This window comes from Saccopteryx bilineata, chromosome 3, assembly GCF_036850765.1.
Source record: "Saccopteryx bilineata isolate mSacBil1 chromosome 3, mSacBil1_pri_phased_curated, whole genome shotgun sequence".
NCBI lineage: Eukaryota > Metazoa > Chordata > Mammalia > Chiroptera > Emballonuridae > Saccopteryx > Saccopteryx bilineata.
In genome coordinates, this window is record NC_089492.1 from 272,591,804 (window position 1) to 272,616,205 (window position 24,402).

General features: G+C 49.6%; 1 protein-coding gene across 1 annotated transcript; it reads right to left on the reverse strand.

Moving 5' to 3' along the window:
- Positions 1 to 175: 175 nt before the first annotated feature.
- SMPDL3B (sphingomyelin phosphodiesterase acid like 3B) lies at positions 176 to 21,030 on the reverse strand. The gene is made up of 8 exons (XM_066269940.1): positions 20,740 to 21,030; positions 13,228 to 13,441; positions 10,849 to 10,946; positions 7,343 to 7,486; positions 5,705 to 5,877; positions 4,113 to 4,293; positions 3,901 to 4,034; positions 176 to 809 (listed from the first exon to the last, which is right to left on the reverse strand). The coding sequence occupies exons 1-8, from the start codon at positions 20,798 to 20,800 to the stop codon at positions 444 to 446; spliced, it is 1,371 nt and encodes a 456-aa protein (XP_066126037.1). The 5' UTR covers positions 20,801 to 21,030; the 3' UTR covers positions 176 to 443.
- Between the last annotated feature and the right edge of the window lie 3,372 nt (positions 21,031 to 24,402).

Sequence of the window (24,402 nt, forward strand, 5' to 3'; positions counted from 1 at the left end):
ACCTCTCACATTGCATTGTTGCGAAACAAAACAGAAAAGCCCATTCTGATTCCTGATTCGGGACTTCGCGAACTAAGTAAGCCTGTGTGCCAGCGGTGATAGGGGCACAGGATCGACGAGGTACGTCTTCCTAGCGGCCCATTATCGGTGGGGGGACGTTCAGGAACTGCAGGGAGTTGTTTTAAACTTTATTTACATATTGAAAGGATAACGCATACAACAAGATGCACAGTGAACACTTTTTTGGATGAAATGTGAAACATGGAAGAAATGCGCTTCTGGTGGGGTCTCTGGGCTTCGTTTTCTGATCTGGCTGTCCCATCCTAATTCACTCTGCGGACACCGGGAAAATGGAATAAATAGTCCACTCTTCAGTGGGTGAAGCTGGTCCCAATTTACCCTGAGGGTGGCGAACCCAGCGACCCGACAGGCGGCGCCAAAGGTCACCACGAGAGCAACGCGCGCAGGCTGAACAGCGCAGCTAGCAGGAGGGCGAGCCGGGGCGCGGGAGCAGTGCAGGGGCTGCTCAGGCAGGTGGCGTACGCGTCGAAGGCCAACTCGCGCAGCGCACACACATGCTGGGTGCGGCAGTCCGTGTCACAGACCCGCGTGTCGTAGCTGACCGAATTGTAGACATAGTAGCGCTGCAGCGTGTTCTGGTCTCTGGCGATGCGGTTCAGCGCCACGTGCATGGAGCGGGCGCTTGCGTCGGGCACCTGGTAGGCCTTGGTCAGCTGGTACTCGAACTCCCAGAGCGCCTGCCCCATCGCGTTCGCCTGGTTCAGATCCACAAAGTAAGTCACCATGTCCTGGAGAGGGGGGAACGAAGCGATCCGGCCATGAGCACCCCCAATACTGCACTGTGCCTTTGCCCCCATATTCTATATATCCGTGATAATGACCGCTATTAGTTAATAAGCATTTACTACTTCCCAGGTGTGTGCGTGTGTGTGCGCGCGCGCGCGTGCCAGAATCCTCTGATTGAATCTGATGAGGTAACTGTTTATTGCAGCATTTTACAGATGAGAAAACAGTTCTAAAGAGGTTAACTCCTTTGCCCATAGTTCTACACATACCGTAGACAAGTTCCGTACCAAGGCAAGAGTGGAACTGGGTGGTTTAACCCTATGGTCTATGCATTTTCTGCCCCAGCAAGCTCCCAGGTACACAGAAGAGGCTCAGTAAATATTTACAAAGCCTGGTCAGGCGGTGACACAGTGGATAGAGCGTCAGACTGGGACGCCAAGGACCCAGGTTCAAAACCCCGAGGTCTCCAGTTTGAGCGCAGGCTCTACTGGTTTGAGCACAACTCACCAGCTTGAACCCAAGGTCACTGGCTTGAGCAAGGGGTCACTCAGTCTGCTATAGCCCTCTGGACAAGGCACATATGAGAAAGCAATCAATGAACAACTAATTTGCCACAACAAAGAATTGATAATTCTCATTTCTCCCTTCCTGTCTGTCTGTTGCTTTCTGTCCCTCTCTCTGTCTCTCTATCTCTGTCACACACACACACACACACACACACACAAATTTACAGAATGAGTGGCTAAAGAGCAACTTAAGTAGGATGGAGTATCTGGTTGAGAAAGGTTATAGAATTGTGATTGACTGGACGTTTGGGATACACCCCACAAGACCCCTAGGACTCAGGTGTATCTTCAGGACTAGAATCTGGAAGGCTTTATCTGTCCAACACTTTGTACTTAAATGTGTGGCCCTGCTTCAGATCACTAGAGGTGGGTTAGGAGGAGCTGCCATGTATGGATGATAACTCCTGCCTCCCATTTTGCAGATGGAGCAAGGGAGGCCCAAGGAGGTCAAAAAGCTCATGAGTGGTGGAGCCAGGATTCAAACCCAGGTCTGTCTGACTCCCTCCCTGGGCAGGATGTAAGGCATGTTAGTGGGGCCGGGTGCATCAGGGAGGAGGGAGTCCCAGCCTCCTCTTGCTAAGGCCCTCTGAGTGCCCATACGGATAAAAGGCTACACTCTTTAAAATCCTCAGACCTCTTCTCCATCTCTCTTTACTTCAGAATCAAGGACCTAGGTTATCTCATCCAGTGCCATGGTTTTAATAGCCTTTTTGAACTCTCAGAATAAATCTCAATACCCACCTCCTCCTGAACTCCAACTTGGACACTCAGCTGCCTCCTCCCTTGGCATTTTCAATTGGATGCCATTTAGACATCCTGAGGATAACAGGTCCAAAACCAGATTTCTGATCTTCCCTCCAAAGATACCTACTCCTACTCCCAGAGGCGGATTTAACGGCGGGCGCACTGGTCATGCGCCCTGGGCCCCGACTTCTGAAGGGCCCTGCAAAACCCCAACTTTACACTTTTTTCTAATGACACCAAGTTTGGTTTCATATGTGCAATTTTAACATTAATAGTACATATTTTTTATTTATTTAAAAATATAATTAACATGTATTTTTATTTTCCCTGTTTCTCTCTCTCTTTTTAAGGGGCCCAATAGTTTCTTCTGCTCCCAAGGCCTCAACCAACCTTAATCCACCTCTGCCTCCCACAGTGATCCCATTTCAGTCAATGGCAACTTCATCCTTCCAGGTTTTCAAACCGAAGCCTTGGAGTCCTCCTTGATTCCTCTTTCTCTCACACCTCCCATTCAATCCACCAGCAAATGCCATCTGCTCTGCCTTCAAAATACATCCAGGATCTGGCACTTCTCAGCATACAACTGCTACTGCCCTGAGCCACATCGCCATCACCTCTCAGTAGTTACTGTAGTCACCTCCTAACTCATCCCCCTTCCCCTCCACAGCCTGTTCTCTGCACAGCAGACACAGTGATTTTGTAAAGTTTGTAAATCAGATTATTTCCTTCTACCCCAAACCTTCCAGATCCCAAGTCCTACTCATGGCCTATGTGATCTAACCTCCGCTCTCCCTCTCTCCGCTCTTGTGCCTTACTCTGTGGCCACACTGGCCTCCTTGCTCTTCTCCTAACACACTGGCCACATGTCCACCCCAGGGCCTTTGACCTGCTCTTCCTCCACCTTCCCCAGATGCTCACATGGCTCGCTCCCTCAATTTACTCAGAATTGAAATGTCATCCTCTCAGTGATACTTCCCTGTCACACCTAACACACCTAGCACACACACACACTCTATAATTGTCACCAGCTGCCTTTTCACTCTTGTCTTTTCTCCTTAGCATTTATCTCCTGCCATACTTTACTTGTTTGTTTATTGGCTGTTTCCTGTAAGAATGTCAGCTCCAGGAGAGCAACAACTTTGTTTTTTCACTTAAGTATCTCCTGAGCTTAGCACAGGGCCTGGCACATGGCACATAATTAATACATTTTGTTGAATGAATTAGGGAATAATATTTGTTAGTCATTTCAACAATCACAAGCACATCCCAGGAGGTGAGGGAGTGCTCGATGAGCTAGGGACCTGCTTTGGCTGTAGCCTAATCAGTGTAGAGAAGGCAGACGTGGGCAGTGGGCTTGAGGACACACTTGAGTACCAGGCCAAGGAGATCCATCTTATCCTGGGGACACTGGGGAGCCACTGAAGCTTTCTGAGCAGGAGAGAGACAAGTGCTTTAGAAAGATTAATCCTTTCTGTTGTATGTAGCAGATGAGGCACAGGAGGGTAGTGCTGGAGGCAGAGAAATTAGGTAAGAGGCTGAGTCAGTGGTCCAGGGCCAAGGTTGATTTGGGGAAAAAGAAATGACCTCATTTTGGTGGCAGGATTTGGAGATAGCTCCAGGGGTCTGCTCCTGAATTCTAGGAGGGTGGAAGTAACTTGACCTGCCTGAGGTTTAGTGGTCGGTAGAGTGTGGATTAGCTGGGAAGGAGTTAGGGAGTGTGGTGATGCGTGCGGGTCCCTCCCCTCCCTCCTTCTCCAGCCCCAATAGACCCAGGGCTCCTGACCTGTACCCTCAGTGTGGCTTGGTCGTATTGGAACAGCCGGATGCCTGGATTGTTGGCTCCGTTGACCACTCCAGGTAATGTGGTTTTCCATGGGGTGACCCCAGGTGTAAGGAACATGACATTGATGGGGGTACCTTTCAGGAGAGAGACGGCATGACTGAGAGAGGCTGGTGAGGGGAGGGAGGCTGGGAGGTGCCCTCCACGTGGAGTACCTGCATCATCATAGAACATCCGGAAGCTGTCCGTGTGGTGGTGCCCGAAGAACTGCCCCGCGATGACTCCATAGTGCCTCTGGACCACCTTCAGGTACTTCTCGTTGAAGTCCTTCCGGAACCACGCTGTGTTCCGTGTCTTCTCAAAGAACCCTGGGGGCACGTGGCCAATAATGTACACCTAGGAAGTAGGGGTGCCGGGAGGGGCTCAGAGATTACCTCCCAACCCTTCATTTCCACCTCTGCAAACCCGCCCGTCTCCCCAGAGGGAAGCAGGCAGGCCCAAGTGTACCTCCTCCCGGAGTCCCTCCGCCTTCCCGCTCCCGGGCGGATTCCAGGACTCTGCACCCAGTGACGAGTGCACACGTGCTGCCCACCTCTGTGCCTGTGCTGTGCCTGCCACCTGGGGTACACTTCTCACTTTCACTTCTGTGAATCCTACTCGGGCTTTAAAACCCAGTTCAGCCTGACCAGGTGGTGGCGCAGTGGATAGAGCGTTGGACTGGAATGCGGAGGACCCAGGTTCGAGACCCCGAGGTCGCCAGCTTGAGCGCAGGCTCATCTGGTTTGAGCAAAAGCTCACCAGCTTGGACCCAAGGTCGCTGGCTGGAGCAAGGGGTTACCCGCTCTGCCCCACGGTCAAGGCACATATGAGAAAGCAATCAATGAACAACTGAGGTGTCACAACAAAAAACTAATGATTGATGCTTCTCATCTCTCTTTGTCCCTGTCTGTCTATACCTCTCTCTGACTCTCTCTCTCTGTCTCTGTAAATACAAAAAAAAAAAAAAAAAACAGTTCAAAGGGCACCTCCTCGTGAGAGCTGACCTTCAGACTGCCTTCTCTTGGAGAGCTTGGGCCCTGTACCTAAACCTACCTTGCATGACTGTGTAGCACGTGCTACAGGTCAACATGTGATCACGTCTTACATTCCTTGAATCATTCAGCTAAAAATACCTGGGCCCTTGGCCACCACGGCAAGAGGTAGAATGGGGGTGAGGGAAAAGGCCACTAGGAGCATGAAATTTGGAGTTAAACTACAGCTTGAAGACCAGCGGTGTGTCACCTCTCTGAGCTTCAGCATTCTCCTCGGGAACAGCTTTGAGAGTTAAACGAGACCATCTACAAGGAGTGCTCAGAAGCACCAGCCATGAGATCCGGCTGCCATGTGCTCTTGTTCAGTGCAGGGACTCAAGCAAATGAGACACAGGCCAGTCCTTGGGGATTTGCCAACCCAGCAGACAATGGCAGGGCGCCCCCTGGAGGTCTAGCCCACAGTGTGGGCTGCAGCTGGGAGTGTGCAGTAGTGGGAAGAGCACTGGAGTTGGAGTCTGGAGGCTGGGGTTGTGGCCTCAGCTCCACCCCTCAGTGTGAGACTTGGGATCATCACTGCCCCTCGGAATACACAGTGGGCTATGGGGTCCCAGCCTCACAAGCTGTTATGAGACTGGAATAAACCCTCTCCTGGTGCTGGGCTAATGAGGACCCTCTGTGATGTGGACCTATGGAGAGAGGGGATAAATTTGTGCCCAGGGGGAGATTTGTTCCGGAAGTGATTCCAGAGTGGGCGGGGAGGAGGCCAGAGCCCTTACCGCTTCCCCAGTTCTGACCGCATCGCTCAGTATGTCTTCCAGCCACTGGAACTGCTGGCCGGGGTCAGACACACCGGCTGTCTGCTCATTGTTGACATAGTACAGATTGGTGTTGAGGACCACGATTCGCCCAGTCCTCCCCGGCCCCGGCAACTTCTCAGAGTAGAAAGCACCTAGGATGTCACAGCCATGGAAAATATAAAGGGGTCCTCTACCTCTGACTAAACATACCTCTGCCCCCCTTCACTTCACTCTCCCGTCCTCTCCCTCCCTTGATCCCCCCTTCCCAGCTTTCCCATAAGACAAGCATCATGGATTAAGACCGAAGGCTCTAGGCCCTGGCCGGTTGGCTCAGCGGTAGAGCGTCGGCCTAGCGTGCGGAGGACCCTGGTTCGATTCCCGGCCAGGGCACACAGGAGAAGCACCCATTTGCTTCTCCACCCCTCCGCCGCGCTTTCCTCTCTGTCTCTCTCTTCCCCTCCCGCAGCCGAGGCTCCATTGGAGCAAAGATGGCCCGGGCGCTGGGGATGGCTCTGTGGCCTCTGCCTCAGGCGCTAGAGTGGCTCTGGTCGCAACATGGCGACGCCCAGGATGGGCAGAGCATCGCCCCCTGGTGGGCAGAGCATTGCCCTTGGTGGGCGTGCCGGGTGGATCCCGGTCAGGCGCATGCGGGAGTCTGTCTGACTGTCTCTCCCTGTTTCCAGCTTCAGAAAAAATAATAATAAATAAATAAATAAATAAAAAGACCGAAGGCTCTAGAGCCAGGCTGCCTAGGTTCAAATCCTGGCTCTACCACTTCTGAGCTGTGCAACTTGGAAAAGTTACATAACTTCTCTATGTCTCACTGTCCTCATCTGTATAATGGTGATAACAACAAGGTGCATTTGCCCCTCCAGATAACACCCTCAGCCCTCCAGATAACACCTCTCTGCCCCAGGAACAGATCTGTGTGAACTAAATCAATGGGCGACTGTGTCACAGGCTTCTGGTTGAGTGTGACCAAAGGGGGAGGCCCAGCAGCAGGGACTGAGGAAAGGGAGGGGAGTAGGTCAGGGTTACCTTGGGCAGGCTGTGACTTTGGGTCTTTGTCCTCAACCAGGTGATTTTGTCCCCCAGGGAATGTTTGGCAATGTCTAGAGACATTTTTTAGTTATCGCTAGTGGAGGTGTTACTGGCACCTAGTGGGTCGAGCCCAGGAATGCTGCCAGACATCCTACAGTGCACAGCACAGCCCTCACAACAAACGCTTATTTGGTCCAACATGTCAGTAATGGCAAGGTTGAGAAACCCTGCTTGAGCCGAATTGAAGGTCACTGCCCTATCCTAGGTTTTTTGTGAGTAGTCTAGTAAGGCGCTGAGGGTGGTACCTGGCACAGTAAATGCCAAGGTCTTCTGACCCTTGTTAGTGCTGTGGGGGTAAGAGCATGGGCACTGGAGTCAGCCCTGGGGGCTGCTCCAAGTCTGCCTCTTCTAAGCTGGAGTGACCTTGGCCAAGTGACTTGGTATCTTTAAGCCTCAGTCTCCTTATCTATAAAATGGGAATAAAATCAGGACCAATCTCATGGGGATGTTGTGAAGATGGATTCGATCAGATCTTGGCACACCATAAGTGTGTATAATAGCTAATGGTATTAGTACCTTTTTTGAAGAGAGCGATGGAGTCATTACTGAGCCAGGGTCTCCATAGCTCTGCCACACGACTGTAGATACTGTTGTTCTGTGCTGGCAACTGGTTTTTGGGGTGAAAGTCATGATTTCCCAAAGCAGCGTATACTTTAGTGTCTGGGAAATAAAGGAGAAATATAAAAATACATATGTGAAAGCGGAGTTAGTCATTTTCAGTTGGCCACTGGTCATCAGAACTAATGAAGAGCAACGAGGGGAAAATCCATAAGTGAAGAAGATAGAGATAAACTGACAACCTCATTTAATAGAATTGGATGAACTTTGCTCAGACCTGGAAAGGAAGAGCAATGATTTCTCTGATCCTGGACCCTAACCCCATTCCCAGCAGAGAGTTTCCTGGTCAGAGAGGAAGCATGAGTTGCTCAGAGGGAAAAAGCTAGAAGATCTAAATAATCTTCAGGTCTGTTATCAGCCACTTGGTAATTTAGTGTTCCTTGTTCTTGTCAATTTCATCTTGCTGCTAGGGAAGAGGTCTGGGTCACTCTGGGAGGCCTTAGGAGTTTCACTCATTCATGAATCAGGAGTATTTACTGAGCATCTCGTCTGTGCCAACCTCTGCACCTGGTACCAGGCACCCAGTCCTGGTCCCAGAGGCCTTGCAGTGCAGTAGGGTTGACAGGTATTGAGTAATGAGGGGTGTTTGGATTGTCACAGAAAGGGAAGAGCCACTTGCTATGGAAGTATATAACAGGTGGTGGTAGGGGTGAGATCAGGGGAGGCCTCCCTGGGGAAGTGGCCTGTGAATGAGGCCAGGATGAGGAGCCCTTCAGACTCACTTCCTCCTTGTGAGTAGCCTCATTCCTGCTTTTATTTTACCACTCTGTCTGGCATGTAGTAGTTCCTCAATAAATATTTGAGACAAACAAAAACTCCTCAGAGGCCCTGGCTGAGTGGCTCAACAGTAGAGCATTGGCCCAGCATGTGGAAGTCCTGGGTTCAATTCCTGGTCAGGGCACACAGGAGAGGTGCCCATCTGCTTCTCCAACCTTCCCCCTCTCCTTTCTCTCCCTCTCTTCCCCTCCCACAGCCAAGGCTCCATTGGAGCAAAGTTGGCCCGGGCGCTGAGGATGGCTCTGTGGCCTCTGCCTCAGGCACTAGAATGGCTTCAATTGTAGTGAAGCAACGCCCCAGAGGGGTCAAGCATCGTTCCCTTGTGGGCATGCTGGGTGGCTCCTGGTAGGGTGCATGCGGGAGTCTGTCTGTCTGCCTCTCCCCTGCTTCTCACTTTTGAAAAATACAAATAAAAACTCCTCTGAGCTTCATAAGAGCCTTGCCCTTACTTGCCCTTTTATGAGCTTGTCTCCCCTGTGGGAGTGACCGTGAACCAAGGAGGGAGGCTGGAGAGTCCAAGTCCCAGCTGGGAAAATGTCTAACAAGCATTTTGTCCTGTATAGCCTGTAAGGTCTGGAAATGCCGAAAGCTCTGCCAAAGAAGAAGGTTGTAGAATTCCCACTAGGAACTGTTCACAAAGCAGGAAGCCATCAGTGTAACTGTCTGTAAAAACCTCACCTCTCTAAAGTGCCAGCAAACATTAAAGATCCATTTTAAGAAAAAATGCAAATTCCTGGAATCTCAAGGACATTGAGAAAGGAGAGAATCTCTCGCTTTTTGCTGCTTCTCTGTGCCAGGCACTGTTAGAAACCCCTTACAAGCTCCGTAAGGTCACGGCCTAGCATCTGTTCACTGCCCATTCCCCACCCCTAGACTTGTCTCCTATAGTAGATGCTCAATAAATATTTGTTGATTGACTAAATGAGTAAATTGCCTTATTTAATTCTCACAGCAGCCCTCTGAGCAGATACCAGTATTCTCTTGATTTTTCCCAAAAGTGTCTTGGTGAGATTACTCAGCTAGAAGGTGGCAGGGCCTGGACCGGGGCTGGGTCAGTTTGCCTTGCGTGTCTGCGTTTGACACGCTGCCATGCTGGAGAGGCGGGGACCAGTGTGCACAGCAGCTCTGATGGGGAACACAGGTAGCACATGGCAGGTAGAACCCATGACTGGGAACCCAAATCTCAAATTTCAGTCTCTTTCTCCTGTCTAATTTGCTTAAACTTAATTACCTATAAAATAGGAAGTGTTCTGCTTGACCTGAGTTATAATTCTCAAATATGATAAAGCCTCATTTCATCTCTTCCAGTTTGTTCTCATTTTCACAGCTCTGTAAGTAGGTGTGTCTTACCAGCAGGGCCATGAGAAAGCACTGTGTCATCATACTTTAAGTGACAGTATTTCCTAGCGATATGTAAAATCATGCAGTCAATGGCATCTTGGATATTAGGAGAATCAGTAATCATGCCAGTGGTATTATAAACTAGAAAAACCTCTACATTTGTATGTTTAAGAGTCGTTAATAAAGCACTTTCTTATCCATTATTTGCTTTTATTCCAGAAGCACCAGGTGGAGCAGGGAAAGCATGCTCAAGGTTAGATCTGAATTTGAATTTCTCCCTAGGAACTGACAAGCTTTGAGAACAATAACAGCTAATGTTGGGGGGGGGGAGTGGCGCTCTCTCTCTCTCTCTCTCTCTCTCTATATATATATATATATATAATATTTGAGAAGAGTGCATGACACTTAGCACTCAATACATACAGGGGTGACCAAAGTAGGTTTACAGTTGTTGATATGGAAAAAAGACACATGGGGTTACAATTATCACAATAGCTTTATTAACTCAAAAGAATGTCGCAATGCAACTGTAAGGCTACTTTTCCCTACCTCTGTAGACACACATAGTTATTGCTGCTGCTGTTATTATTTTTTTATTATTATTATTTCCCATCTGGGTCCTGGGGACCCATGACTAAGACCTAGAGGAAGCGGCTATAGAAGAACAGCTGAGGGTGAGGGGTCCTGCTTCCACGGGTCCCGGCCAGCAGCCCAGGAGCCCGATCCAGCCCTCAGGACCTTGTGTTTGGCACCGCTTGCTTTAAAACCATTTTCAAGGGCCATTAGGTGGGACATGCAGACCCCATTCTCCCTGTCTTGTCCCAAGGGACTGTGGCCATAATCACTCACAATCCTCACCAGCTCTCCTAAGCTCAGAAGGAAGGTCTTGGAAACACCAAGAAATAGTACCTTGGCTGGAAATCAGCATTTCCCAGAGGCCTCAGTGGCTGGGATGGTTTGAGGGCCATGGATGGCAACTCCAGGGCCGTCGCAGGACACAGGGCTGTGCACGAGCCCATGTGAGACTTATCCAGGGCAGAAGGCAGTGAAATGTCGGGCATATCCATTCGTAGGTTGTGTGTGCTTCCACAGGGCCGTGACCTCTGTGTTCCTTGCAGGTTGTTGGAAGGTAAGGGATGATGGCTGCGAAGCGCCCGGCCCAGGACCTGACCACAGCCATCGTTGTCAGTGTGTGAAAGCTGCTCCTCTCTATCTTGCTGCCCCACGGTGCCATGCAGCACCTGGGGTTCAGGAAATGCTGTGGGGGACCCATGGCAAGGTCTTACCTGGGAAGACCTCTCTGATGAGCTTAGTCAGGCGTTCCACAATTTCCAGCACGGCCGTCTCTCCCAGACTCTTGTCAGGCACATGAGGTGTGTCATCACTGCAAAACACCACCAAGCCGGTTTGGTGTGGCTGCTCCGGATGGGGAACGAGAAACGGAGGGCAGGGCCGGGGGCTCTGCTGTAAGGAAAGTGGCTGAGGAACTGGGCCTCGCGTCCACTGAGAGGCATGCCAGGCTGCAGCTGGGAGCCACACAGGACAAAGTTCAAACACGGGCTCTGCCACTGAGCTGCTGTGGGTCCCTGGGCTGGTTGTTTAACCTCTTTGAGTCCCCATTAGCTCATCCATAAAACAGGGATAATGATGGTACCTACTTATGGAGTATTTGCGGACTTCAGTAAATGGATATATATAATCTGAAATGTAGAATGGTGGCTGCTAAGTTGTAATGGGTATTATTATTTAGAAGGAAACTCCAGTCCCATCTGCAAGCCCCTAGGGAGCTCGAGGTAGAGAAGCTGAGTTCTGCTCCTTTGTCAAAGGTTTGTAAGAACTCTGGAGCTGGTTTCAGAGCATAGAGTCCAGATCTGCAACACGGCAGACCCTGGGCCTGACTCGGCCGTTTGCTTGCGCCCCCCTTCTCCATTCGGCTGACCTGAACTGCGGTATCTGCCTCAGAAATGCACAGCAAGGTGGGAGAGTGGGGGAGGGGAATGGGGAAGGTGAAGTTTGGGGTAGGAGCCCCAACAAGCTAGTATGCCTTAGGACTGCTGGACCCCAGGGAGCAAGGCTGCGCTGCTAAAACACTTCCTGGAAATTAATTAGCTTAACAATACTGGCACAGCCGCTCACAGCCCACGAGGGCCTACTTTGTGCCAGCTATTTTCTGGGCATTGTACCCACACCCACTAATTCGTTCTTCATAATAACCCCACAACATAGATTCTATTGTTGGTCCCATTTGGCAGATTAAAAAACCATGGCACAGAAGGAAGAGGAGTTCTGCCTAAGTGTATATGACTAGAAAGTGTTGGTGTCAGGGTTTAAACCCAGGAGAGTTCAGAGTCTGAGCTCACATTCATTAAATCCTACTGTGTCTCTGATACCCTCACTGGGGCGGCAAGCGGGGCCTTGTAGAAATTCGGATAGTAGACCAAAACCTCATTTTCTTCTAGTTTGGAGGATCTAATTCTGTCTGATAGGAACATCCAATTTCTACAGGTTATTCCCCAAGAGATTGCAACTCTCCCTGGGAAGTCAAATTTCTTAGATTGAAGAATTACAAAAAGTCCTAGAGGTCCTCTCATCCAATGCCACCCATCTCTGCAAGGTCCCGGTTGAGGGTCATGGCCTCAAGGTCACACTCTTCTGAAGTTGATGTCTGAGACCCTATCACATTTCTTAAGTGTCCGGCCTTGGTCCCCACTGAGTCCATCTGAGGTTGTTCCTAGTCGGTCCCACATCACACTGAGGGACATCTAGGCATTATGGGTTTGATCCTGCCTTTTGAGGTGTCCACTGACGCTGAAGAGGGAGCAAGAAGTCAGGGCTCCTGTCAGCCTTCCTCCCCATCTCCCTGGCTCACCAATTCTTTCAGGAAATCCTCCCTAGTTCTGCCAGATGGAGTCAGGTGCTCTGTGAAGCGTTCATGTCCCCCCTCCCACAGTGACCCTCTCTCGCCTCTGGGATACAACAGTCAGCAGGCTTGTCTGCGTCGCCCACAAGACCGTGAGCTCCTTGATGGTGATTTGGGGTCTACATCATCTTAGTTCCCACCGTCTACCCCAGACTACCGAGGGCAAGGAGGGGAGGAGCCAGGGAGAGAGGGGGGATCTCGAGCGATGAAGACAGTGCTGAGGACAGTTGGAGGACGTACTTCCTGGGACGAGAAGCAGAAATGGAGTCTCTGTGGCTGAGTGGAAGTCACCCCTCAATCTCCCTTCACGCAGAGCAGCGCTCTGACCAGTGAGAACACCCTAGGGCCAGGTTAGCCCCAGGTTGGCCCGCAGCCAACCAGGACACACGGTCCCAGTGCTGGACTACTTCCAGCCCTCTGACCTTCCCCCACCCCTGCATTTGGCTCTCTGGGGCTTGCCTCGAAACCCAGTGGCAGTGGCTGCAATATTTACCCCCCAACTTAAGACTTGGACTTTTCCACATGCCCCCAATTGTGCCCCGACCCTGTCCCCAGCCTCAGTGAGAGCTGCATTCTGCTGAGGCCAGGAGACACGGGGGTCGAGGGCACAGACTTTGGAACCAGCCACACTGGGGTCCCTTTGAGCTTCAAGTGAAGACTAAGGGAGAAAGTTCAGGAAGGTTCCAGGCGGCAGGTGGCACCCAGCAGAAACCTGGTGAAGTGTAGCTGTTGTGACGGATCTCACCCTGTCCAGAGGATGAAGTCTGGCTCCGGCTCGATCTTCTTCATGACGTAGATGGAGGAGTTGATGAGGGCCCAGGGAGAATCACAGAGGTAGTCACCCCAGGGACCCGGGTTGTGCACCGGCTGGGAGCCAGCTGATGGGCATACCTTGAGGGGGTCTGAGGATACCTTGTAGTCAGGGTCAAGGTGCAGGTCAGAGATGTGCCAGAACTTCCCTGCAGGGGAAAGGAGACCCTTCTCAGTGTTGGGCCCCCCCTGAACCCAGATAGGGAGGCAGTCTGGGGGAACCCTGGACTTGAGAAAGGGAGGTTGCCAGGTGAAATGGTCCAGAGAAAATGGGCCACGGGATTTGTCCAGGAAGGCACTGAGTGGAGCAGAGCACAGGCTTAGCTCTATGACCTGTGACCTATGACAAGGCCCTCTCCATCTCCCACCTCAGCATCCCTGGAAGCAGCATGAGGGACTGGGCTGAGGTGTGACCCTCAAGAAGCCTTCGGGAGGTCTAAGGAAAGTGCTTGTCTTAAAGCAAAGGTGGGAGAGGGTCAGAGTTAAGTACTTGGGCTCTGAGCCATAGAGCAGCTGTGTAACCTTCAGCAAGTCACTTCACCTCTCTGAGCCCAAAATTAAAGCCATATTTTGGCCCTGGCCAGTTGGCTCAGTGGTAGAGTGTTGGCCCAGCATGTGGAAGTTCCAGGTTCGATTCCCAGTTGGGGCACACAGAAGACATGACCATCTGCTTCTCCACTCCTCCCCCCTCCTTTCTCTCTTTCTCTTCCCCTCCTGCAGCCATGGCTCAAATGGTTCCAGGCACTGAAGATGGCTCCATGGCCTTGCCTCAAGCACTAAAATAGCTCAGTTGCTGAGCAATGGAGCAGCAGCCCCATACAAGCAGAGCATTGCCTGGTAGGGGGCTTGCCGGGTGGATCCTGGTCAGGGTGCACGCAAGAGTTTGTCTCTGCCTCCCCATCTCTCACTTCAAAAAAAAAAAGCGCTGTATCTTATTATGCTTCATGGAAATATGTACAAAAATCTGACCTGGGAGAAGGCTTACCCACCAAATGAGCTGTAAGATGTCGCTATTTAATACCAGCGAAAACCTGGGAAATAGGTATAGAAATAGAGTTTAAGAAAGCTAGGTCAGAAAAGAAGGAACGTAATGTCAGATTGGACTGAATGTCCCCTGGGGGTGTTCTTAGTGATTCTGGATGCAGGGTGACATCTCAGGCAGCTGGGAGTAGTCCTGTTTGCCAAAATGGTTGACTGAAACCTGGGCTCAGCTCCAAACCAAGGGACACGGAAATGCCAGAAATTTCTTGGTGTAACAGAGAGAAGGGAATCCGAAGAAACAGGCCACAAGGAGTGGATTCATCATCTGTACCCACCACCGAGCCTGATCCAAGTAGTTTCAATGATGTTCATTGAAGAGGGTTGAACAGGATTGGCCTCTGCCCCAAATCCTGTGTTTCTGGCTAAAACAGGGCGAGGCCTGAGGTTTCCTCACCCTCCACCATTGGTGTCGCTTCCTACCCAACCTCAGGACACTGGCCTGGGCCTGGGCATCTGGCTTCTGTTTCTTTCGGGGTTGGATAGCCAAAGCACCGCCCAAGCCACAGGACAGGCTGGAAGGTGAAGCCTGGCCCCTGATCCCCACTTCTTGACTTTTCCTCCCAGATGCTTCTGGACTTTTGCCTACCTCTCTGGATCCACACCAGGTCTCAGGAAAGGACCAGAAACTTGTTCACATTAAGGTGCAAATGACTGACCGCAAGTCCTTATCCCTCTTGTGATCATTATACAGCCATCCTCACCACAGCCCTGTAAGTATTATTAATCATTATCGCCATTTTGCAGATGAGAAAACTAAGGTCCAGAGGTCAATATGCTTGAGATCACAAAATTGTGTGTGTGTGTGTGTGGGGGGTCTTGTGGCTCCCCATCCTCTGCCAAGAAGATGTGATTGCTAAGGGGGAAACCACCAGTACCTTTATTTTATTTTATTTTATTTTATTATTTTAAGAGAGGCAGGGAGAAAGAGACAGGCAGGAACATTGGGTTGTTCCTGTATGTGCCCCTACCGCAGATTGAACCAGCAACCTCTGCACCTTGGGATGACGCTCCAACCAATTGAGCTATCCGGCCAGGGCTACCTTTTTATTTTAGATAGGTTTTTTGTACAGAGTCTATGCCTACATTTTAATTTTTTTACCCAAACTGAGAGCCTTTGTTTATAATGGGGAGAATTTAGGTTGTTCGCACAAATTGTGATCACTAATATATTTATATTTCTCCTATGGGGCAAAATCCTAAACCAGAGGAAAGAAACTGTCCCATTTCAACAAGTAAATGAACAGAGTCGGTGGCTTTCCCAAGCCCGTGCGCTGAGACTCTGAGTGGGTCACTCCTGCTTCCGTGCCTGAGAGCAGGCAGGCCCCGCCAGCTGCAGAGAGCGGCCCTCTGCCCGCCTCTCTGAAGAACACGGCAGAGACCACGCCCCTTCCTCAAGCCTGCTTTCCCAACTGACCACAAACACTGAGCAGTTTTGCCTATTGACATCAGCCCTCAAAATATTCAATGGACACTTCTCCACTTCAGAAACTCCTTGTCCACTAATGGAGACTCAAGTGTCAACTGTCAGTTGGCTGCTTCTTGCAAGCTCCGATCTAGTCAGTGTGTAGCCTTGAAACTCCTTCCAGCCTCCCTGGAACTTCCCGTGAGCTCTGTGTATATGTGTGTACGCATGTGTGCATGTGTCTGAGGCCCAACTCCATGGGGAGGCCAGGAATAGTGGAAAGACTCAAGTATACTTACTAGCTGAGGAAACAGACCTGGTTTGCAATTCCAGCTCCACCACCTACTAGCTGTGTGAACATGAGCAACTCACCCTGAGCCCCAGTTTTCCCTGTCTGTAAAATGGGGACAACAGCACCTCCTGCCTCTTCAGGTCACTGTGAAGGTTGAAATGAGACAATATAAGATCTGTGCAGTTAGAAGCTGACGGATAATGAAATGTTGCATAGGGGTATGTGTGGGAGGAGAGAAGGAGCCAGCAAGTTGGTGCTCACCCAAGCTCTTGGCTAAGGAAGATGGCGGTAGAAACCCCACAGTTTCCTGCAAAGCAGGGATGATTGCTATCTGATTGGATGTCCCAAAGTTCTTTGCACTTCAGGAAGAGTCTCAGACTCTAAAAACTGACAGGTGCTGTGGGATTTTTCTTTTTATTTAATTTTGTATTTAAATTAGAGATGTATGCATTCCAGAAAGTTTGGAAAAAAGAGAAAAATAATAGTACCTATAAAACCCATCATCACAAGATAATACATGAAATAGCATAATGCATAAGGCAGCTGAGTGCTGTGAAAATTAATAAGCAGAAACCTCATTTAAATTGGAGTTGGGGGCCTTTCAGTCTTCTCTGCACTGGGAGCAGCTCTCCTGCCACAGCCCCTCATCCCCAGCAAATGTGCGCCTGTGCCAAGTTTACCTCCAGCCTGTCCTTGGTCAGGAGCACCTCTTAGCTTCTGCGCCGGTCACTGTCTGCAGCAGTGCTGAAACGTCCAGAAACACTGACAGATGAGAGCCTCAGCAGCTTGGCAGCCCCATGTTCCCTAACCACATTCATTTCTAGCCATGACTTCTAAGCGAGTATCATTTCAAGGGACAGTGACACACCAGATGGCCATGGAGCTCTTTTGCCTGATAGTGGCCATTCTCATTCTCTTCACCATGTAAAGGAGCCATCTCCACCTCCCATAGTTCTTTCTCCAGTGCCTTGTTGGCCCTATATGTTCCTTTTCCTACATCTCCCCAGACAGCCTGGGGAAAGTGGTTAGCTCAGGATTTGACAGAGCAAAGACAAATAAATACTGTATTAATAAGAAAAATAGGCCCTGGACGGTTGGCTCGGTGGTAGATGTCTGCCTGGGTTCGATTCCCAGTCAGGTCACACAGAAGAGGCAACCATTTGCTTCTCCACCCCCGCCTTCTCCTCCTGCAGCCATGGCTCAAATGGTTAGAGCAAGTTGGCTCTGGGTGCTGAGGATCACTCCATGGCCTCGCTTCAGGTATTAAAGTAGCTCTTTTGCCAGCAACAGAGCAGTGGCCCCAGATGGGCAGAGTGTCACCCCATCAGGGGGTTTGCTGGGTGGATCCTGGTCAAGGCGCATGCAGAGTCTGTCTCTGCCTCCCTGCCTTTCACTTAATAAAAAAAAAAAGAAAAAGAAATAAATAAATAAAAATAAAATAAAACTGGAGTTGGGAGGGCCTGTAGGGTGTGCTTTCACACCCAATCACTCACAGTCAATTACCTCAAAACAGGAAGAGACTTTCCATCTCCAACAGGAAGATGTTTTTCTATTCTACTACTCCAGAAGAAGGAGGATCTTTTTCTTGCCTGCCAATCACTCAGCCAATGAAAGACTGCCTCAACTCGGCCAATGAAAAGCCGCTACACTTCAAACTACCTGTTTTCTCCATTAAAATCCTAGTTTTACAACAGCCCCCCACCCCACTCTCCCGTCCTCTATAAAATAACAGTTCTCTGGACTTGCTCTGGTTTGCTCTTAGACCACATGTCCTGAATCATAATTCTTTGCTGTTCCTAAATAAACCCACTTTGCTGGAAAAATATCTGCCTATTTGTTTAAGGTCAATAGTACAGACTTGGTCTTTCCACTTCCTAGCTGTGGGATCTTGGGCAACTGTTGTGTCCCTCTGAATCTCATTTTCCTCATCTACAAAATGGATATAATGGTAATAGTTCCCACTTCACAGAGACTAGAAAAATCAAATGAGTTTTTATTTCATGTTTTAAACAAGCTTTAAAAGGACAGCATATGTCAAGCACCTTGCACAAGCATGGCCCATCATAAGTGCTGAATAGGCAAATGTTAGCTCTTCTTGGCTATTTTTCTTAGTATTTGTTTTTACATAGCATTATTTTAAAACAGGTTGAAACTGTACAGCTTGGGTTCAGGTCCAGGCTCAGACATTAACTAGATGTATAACCTTAGGTTGGTTAACTGGGTTAGTTAACTTCTGTAAGGCTCGTTTTCCTTGATAAGCCCTACTTCATTAGGCTGTTGTGAAGGTATTATGTAAAAATTCCAGCAGTGTGTGGCACATAATAAGTACTTAATAACTGTTACTTCCTGTTTTCAATTTTGCAGTATTATCTTGAATCTTTTCCATCAGGAGTTTTTACCATAAGTAATTGAGTTTTCCATTATTGTTAGCATTTTTAATTGGTATTATAAACAATGCTGCAATGCATTGTTTATAATGCGTGTTAGTGCATTTAGGAGGAGGTGAGATTCTTTTTAACCACTAAGACCCTGGGCTGGGAGATCTGTCCGTTGGCATTTTGGATTTCTAAGGAAAGATATTTAAAAGTAAAAGAGTGGCCTGACCAGGTGGTGGCGCAGTGGATAGAGCCTCGGACTGGGATGTGGAAGGACCCAGGCCTGAGGAAGTAGATGACCCGAGGACTGACCCGGCCTGAGCTTCATAGGGACAAGCAACGAATCTACGGCCACATTACCCTGAACGCACCGGATCTCGTCTGATCTCGGAAGCTAAGCAGGGTCGGGCCTGGTTAGTACTCGGATGGGAGGGACAAGAGCAGAACCCTGAGCCAGCCCTTCCCTGATCAGCCTCAATTTCTGCAGCTACAGAAAGGGTGCTGGGTCATCTCAAAGGACTCCAGAGAAAAGCAATCTAGCCCTGGCCGGTTGGCTCAGCGGTAGAGCGTTGACCTGGCGTGCGGGGGACCGGGGTTCGATTCCCGGCCAGGGCACATAGGAGAAGCGCCCATTTGCTTCTCCACCCCACCCCCCCTCCTTCCTCTCTGTCTCTCCCCCCCCCCCCCCCCCCCGCAAGCCAAGGCTCCATTGGAGCAAAGATGGCCCGGGCGCTGGGGTATGGCTCCTTGGCCTCTGCCCCAGGCGCTAGAGTGGCTCTGGTAGCGGCAGAACGATGCCCCGGAGGGGCAGAGCATCGCCCCCTGGTGGACAGAGCGTCGCCCCTGGTGGGCGTGCTGGGTGGATCCCGGTCGGGCGCATGCGGGAGTCTGTCTGTCTCTCCCCATTTACAGCTTCAGAAAGAAAGAAAGAAAAAAAAAAAAGCAATCTAGACTTCTAAAGAAAACTACAGCTGCAGCCTTCCCACCAACTCCCCTCTAAGTGCATGGAAATCTAACTCTCTAACAGGGATCTCGGACTGGACATAGCCCAAATCAAACTGCTGTCTCCTCCTCCCGCATCTCAGCAAATGACAACTGTGTCCTTCCAGTTGTGAGACTAGACCTTGGAGCCACCCTGGAATCCCCCTCTCTCACACTCCCCATCTGTCGACAAGTCTTGTTCAGAATCAGACCGTCTCCCTCTACCTTCCATCCCACCGGCCCAGGCTGAGCCGTCATCTTTCCTCTCGGGATGATGGCAACAGCTTCCCCCCTAGCTTGGCGGCTTCTCCTTTACTAGGGCTACCGAATGTCCCAGTTTGCCCAGGACTACAGGGAGTGTCCAACACACCAAACTTTAAGTGCTAAAATTAGAAAATTAGGAGAGTCTCCAGCAAACCGACACGGTTGCTTCCCCTGCCGCCATGGCATTACAGCTTCTCAGTTCAACAGCCCAAGGTTCCTCTTAAATGTATACATGTCAGATCACATCACAGCGCTGCTTAAAACCCTCTAATGATGTCCCATTTCACTCCGACTCCTTAAATTGTCCACAAGGTTATTATATACATGAGCTGGTGCCAGCCCCCCACGCCAACCCCCGTGGTTCCCTGACCTCATCTCTACCACTCCCCTTGCCCACCCCGCTCCAGCCATGCTGGCTTCCTCGTCCATCCTCACGCCCATCACCTGTGCATCCAGTTCAGGGCCTGTGAACTTTCCATGCCCTCTTACTAGAATGTTCTTCTCCAGATGTCCACGTGTCTCTTTCCCTCATTGCCTCGGGTCTCTGCTCAGATGTCACTTTATTAGAAAGCTCTTCTCTGGCCAACCCACAAGTGCCCTCTCCCCACCCTCCCTTTATTCTGCTTTATTATTTTCCATAACACTTGTTTCGCCTGGAATGCTTACATGTGTCTTTTGGGTTGTTTTTTCCCAGGTGAAGAAAGGTTTCAGGAGGACTGGGGCTTGATTTGTTTTCCTATCCCATTCCTAGAACAGCTCATGGTACATAAGAGGCCCCCAACCAACATTTGTTGAATGAATTCATGAATCTTCCTGCTACTTTCTCCCTCTACTAGTTGGCTGGCTCTTACGTCTCAGCACCTTTTAGAAAAATCAGTGTCCCTCCCCTGGCCAGCTGTCTTCCACACTTAAAATCTTCAGGCTCAAATAGCACCACCACAGTCTACTGACTCTGTCAGCCAACCTCCCTGACCAGCTCCCTGCCTTGCTATCTTTGGCAGCATTTCCAGATTTCTGTGAGCAGCTTCCGGCAACCCTGATCCTGAGAGCACAGTGCAAAACAAAGACATCACAGGCGTTTGCAGCACCTACCTGATCCAGCCCTGGCGACTCCCCAGTGGGCCAGGAAAACCAGCAGCTTGAGCAGCCTCATCCTTGGGGTTCGCCTCCCAGGAGATGTGGGGTTCTCCAGGCTATCATTCGCGCCACAGGCTTCCTTACTGGGTCTTGGCAGCCAATTGACTGAGCAGAACTTCCTGTCCTGCTACCCGGTGTTCCCAGTCACCAAGGCATCTGGGTCCTCTGGCTTTTCCTCCTTCGCCCAGCTGGGTGTGAGTTGGGTTTGCCCGAGCTGAGGCACCAGCCAGGCCTTTGGACTTTGAAGTAGAAAGTAGCACATGTCACGCCAGTTCCTCAGAGCATGTTAGTCCAACCAGCAACTGGATTCTCCAGGGAACTCCCCCAACCCCAGTCACTGAGAAGCAAGTGTCATAGACTAAACCCTTGAAATATTTATGTTGCGCCACCCAGCAGAACAAAGAAACCTGTATAACATGGTTGGTCTTTGCCATCAAAGGAACTTAACTGCTAGTTGGGGCTGGAGCTGATCAACCACAATGAACCAAGGCTAAGAGTCATCTAGTCATTCATGCCAGGAACAATGTCCTAGGGAGATGGAGGGGACCCAGGGCAGCCCCTGTCCTGAAGATGAGGAGGTAAACCACTGGACTGCATGTCAGCATGTTAGGTGGCTTGACAAGCCCGGAGGAGAGATCTGACTCAGACTGAGAAGGTGACATGGCTTTGTATCTTATTATTGAAAGGGTCTCGGAGGGAGGTTGGAGGGTAGGTGAAAGAGGTAAAGAGATTAAGTACAAATTGGGTGTTACAGAACAGTCATGGGGATGTAAAGTACAGCACAGGGAATGTAGTCAATAATATTCTAATAACTATGTGTAGTGTCAGCTGGGTACAAGATATATCAGGATGATCATTTAGTAAGTTATATAATGTCTAATCACTGGGGTGTACATCTGAAACTAATATAATATTGTATGTCAACTATAATTGAAAAATAAAAAATTATTTAAATAAAAATGTGTCAAATATAAATTGAAGTAAAGAATAGTGTAATGAATCCCAAAGAACCCATTTCCAGCTGCAGCAATTATAAATTTAAAGCCAGTTACTTTATCTATACCATCACCCCCAACTCTGTTGGATTATTTTAAAGCAAAGTCCAGAGATCGTATAATTTTGTTAAGGACTCTTTTTTTTCCTAACACAATGATAACACCATTATCAGATCTAAAAAAAAACTAATAACAGTAATTCCTTTCACCAGGTATATTATGTGTTCAAGGTTTACATTTCCCTGATAATCTCATAATTATTTTAAAAGCTGGTTTATTCAAATCAGGATCCAAACCAGATCCACACATTGCATTTGGTTGCTGTGTCTCTTAAATTGCTCTTAACTTGTAGACCTCTCCCCCTTTCCCTTTTTCCTTTGCTCTCTCTCTCTCTCTCTTTTTTATCTAGTGAGAGGAGGGGAGGCAGAGACAGACTCTCGCATGCACCCCATCCGGGATCCACCCAGCAAGCCCACTAGGGGCAATATTCTGCCCATCTGGGGCATTGCTCCATTGCTCAGCAACCAAACTCTTCTTAGTGCCTGAAGCCGAGGCCATGGAGCCATCCTCAGCACTCAGGGCCAACTCACTCCAATCGAGCCATGGCTGCAGGAGGGGAAGAGAGAGAGAGAGAGAGAGAGAGAGAGAGAGAGAGAGAGAGAGATGGGTACTTCTCCTGTGTGCCCTGACTAGGAATCAAACCCAGGACATCCATATGCCAGGCCAATGCTCTACCACTGAGCCAACTAGCCAGGGCCTTTCTTTGCTCCTTGTCAAGGGAACCAGGACATTTTGTCCTATGAAATTGCCCACATTCTAGAGGATTTGGCTGATTGCTTCTTGGTACTGTCATTTAACCTGTTCCTCTGTCCTCCATATTTCCTGTAAAATGGTAGTTAGATCTAGAGGTTTGATAACATTCAGGTTTGATTTTTTTTTTTTGTCAAGAAGACTTCTCAGGTGGTCTGTGACATTGCATCACAAGGCATGTACTTGCATGCTTTGTCTTAATGTACAAGTAGAAGTACCCTAGAAGAAGAGGCAAATGGGGAAGAGGATTTCCCAACCAGAAAGAGCAACCCCTGCTAAGACAAAGATGTTGAAACATCCCAGGAAGCTGTGTTGGGTGATACTGGAATTCTGAGCCAGGGAAGCAGGCAGAAGCCAGGCCATGCTCAGTTGTTGAGCTGTGGGGAGCTATGGAAGAATCCTAACTGGGGAGAAACACAACCCAATTAGCATCTTAGAAAGATTGCACTGCTCTGGAGAAGATGGGTTTTGGGGGAGACCAGGAAGAAGGCTGAGGCACAGAAGTCCTTGTAAAAAGTGGTGAGGGTCTACTCTAGGGAATTAAGAACTGAGAGCAGGGAGGAGTTAAATAGACTGTGCCTGGGGAATTGGCTGAAGTGTTTGTGTTCTCACTGTAGTTTTTTTAAACCCTGCTAAAGCAGGTAGCAAAGATGCCTTCCTTGGGGGAGGATACGGGCAGATAAGACGCCACAGCTTCTTGAAGAAGCTGCCTCCAGGCTTTTGTCCTCTGACGTCCTAGAGTGGATAGTGGATAGGCAGGGATGGGAATCACCTATGGGAGAGGAAGACTGGCCCAGCCAGGACACCAGACATTAGTTATAGGGTTCCAAACATGCTCAGGCAGTCTCCAAGAGAGAGCACATCTTCAGACATGATGTCTTTGAACATTTACTTGGGTTCAATAAATACTGATTGTCTATTAGCTTTTGGGCTCTGGGAACACAATGATGAACAGGATGAAGTCTCTGCTCTCATGTAGCTCACTTTCTGCAGAAGAGAAGTGCATTACATGGACAGATCAACGACACTGCCAGCCTGGCCGAGCTCCCGGGGTCAGGGCTGCAGCAGAACCTCCGGCCCCACAGAACTGGACAAGCTCAGCTGAGGAGTACATCAGCAGGGCTCACAAACAACTGAAGACTAAAGCCCATACAGATAATGCATTGTAGAACTGTACACCTGAATCCTATAATTTTATTAACCAATGTCACCCCAATAAATTAATTTTTTTAAAAAAGACTAAATGGGCCCTGGTCAGTTGGCTCAGTGGTAGAACGTCAGCCTGGCGTGCAGGAGTCCCAGGTTCGATTCCCGGCCAGGGCACACAGGAGAAGCGCCCATCTGCTTCTCCACCCCTCCCACTCTCCTTCCTCTCTGTCTCTCTCTTCCCCTCCCACAGCCAAGGCTCCATTGGAGCAAAGTTGGCCCGGGTGCTGAGGATGGCTCTGTGGCCTCTGCCTCAGGCGCTAGAATGGCTCTTGTTGCAACAGAGCAATGGCCCAGCTGGGCGGAGTATCGCCCTCTTGTGGGCGTGCTGGGTGGATCCCAGTCGGGCGCATGCGGGAGTCTGTCTGACTGCCTCCCCGTTTACAGCTTCAGAAAAATACAAAAAAAAAAAAAAAAAGACTAATATGCCTTGGCTGGATGGCTTGGTTGGTTGGAGTATCATCCTGAAATGCAGACGTGGCTGGTTCGATCCTTGGTCAGAAAACAGATAGAAACAGATTGATGTTTCTATCTCCTCCTCTCCCCTTCCTCTCTCTAAAATCAATAATAATAAGAAGAAGAAGAAGAAGAAGAAGAAGAAGAAGAA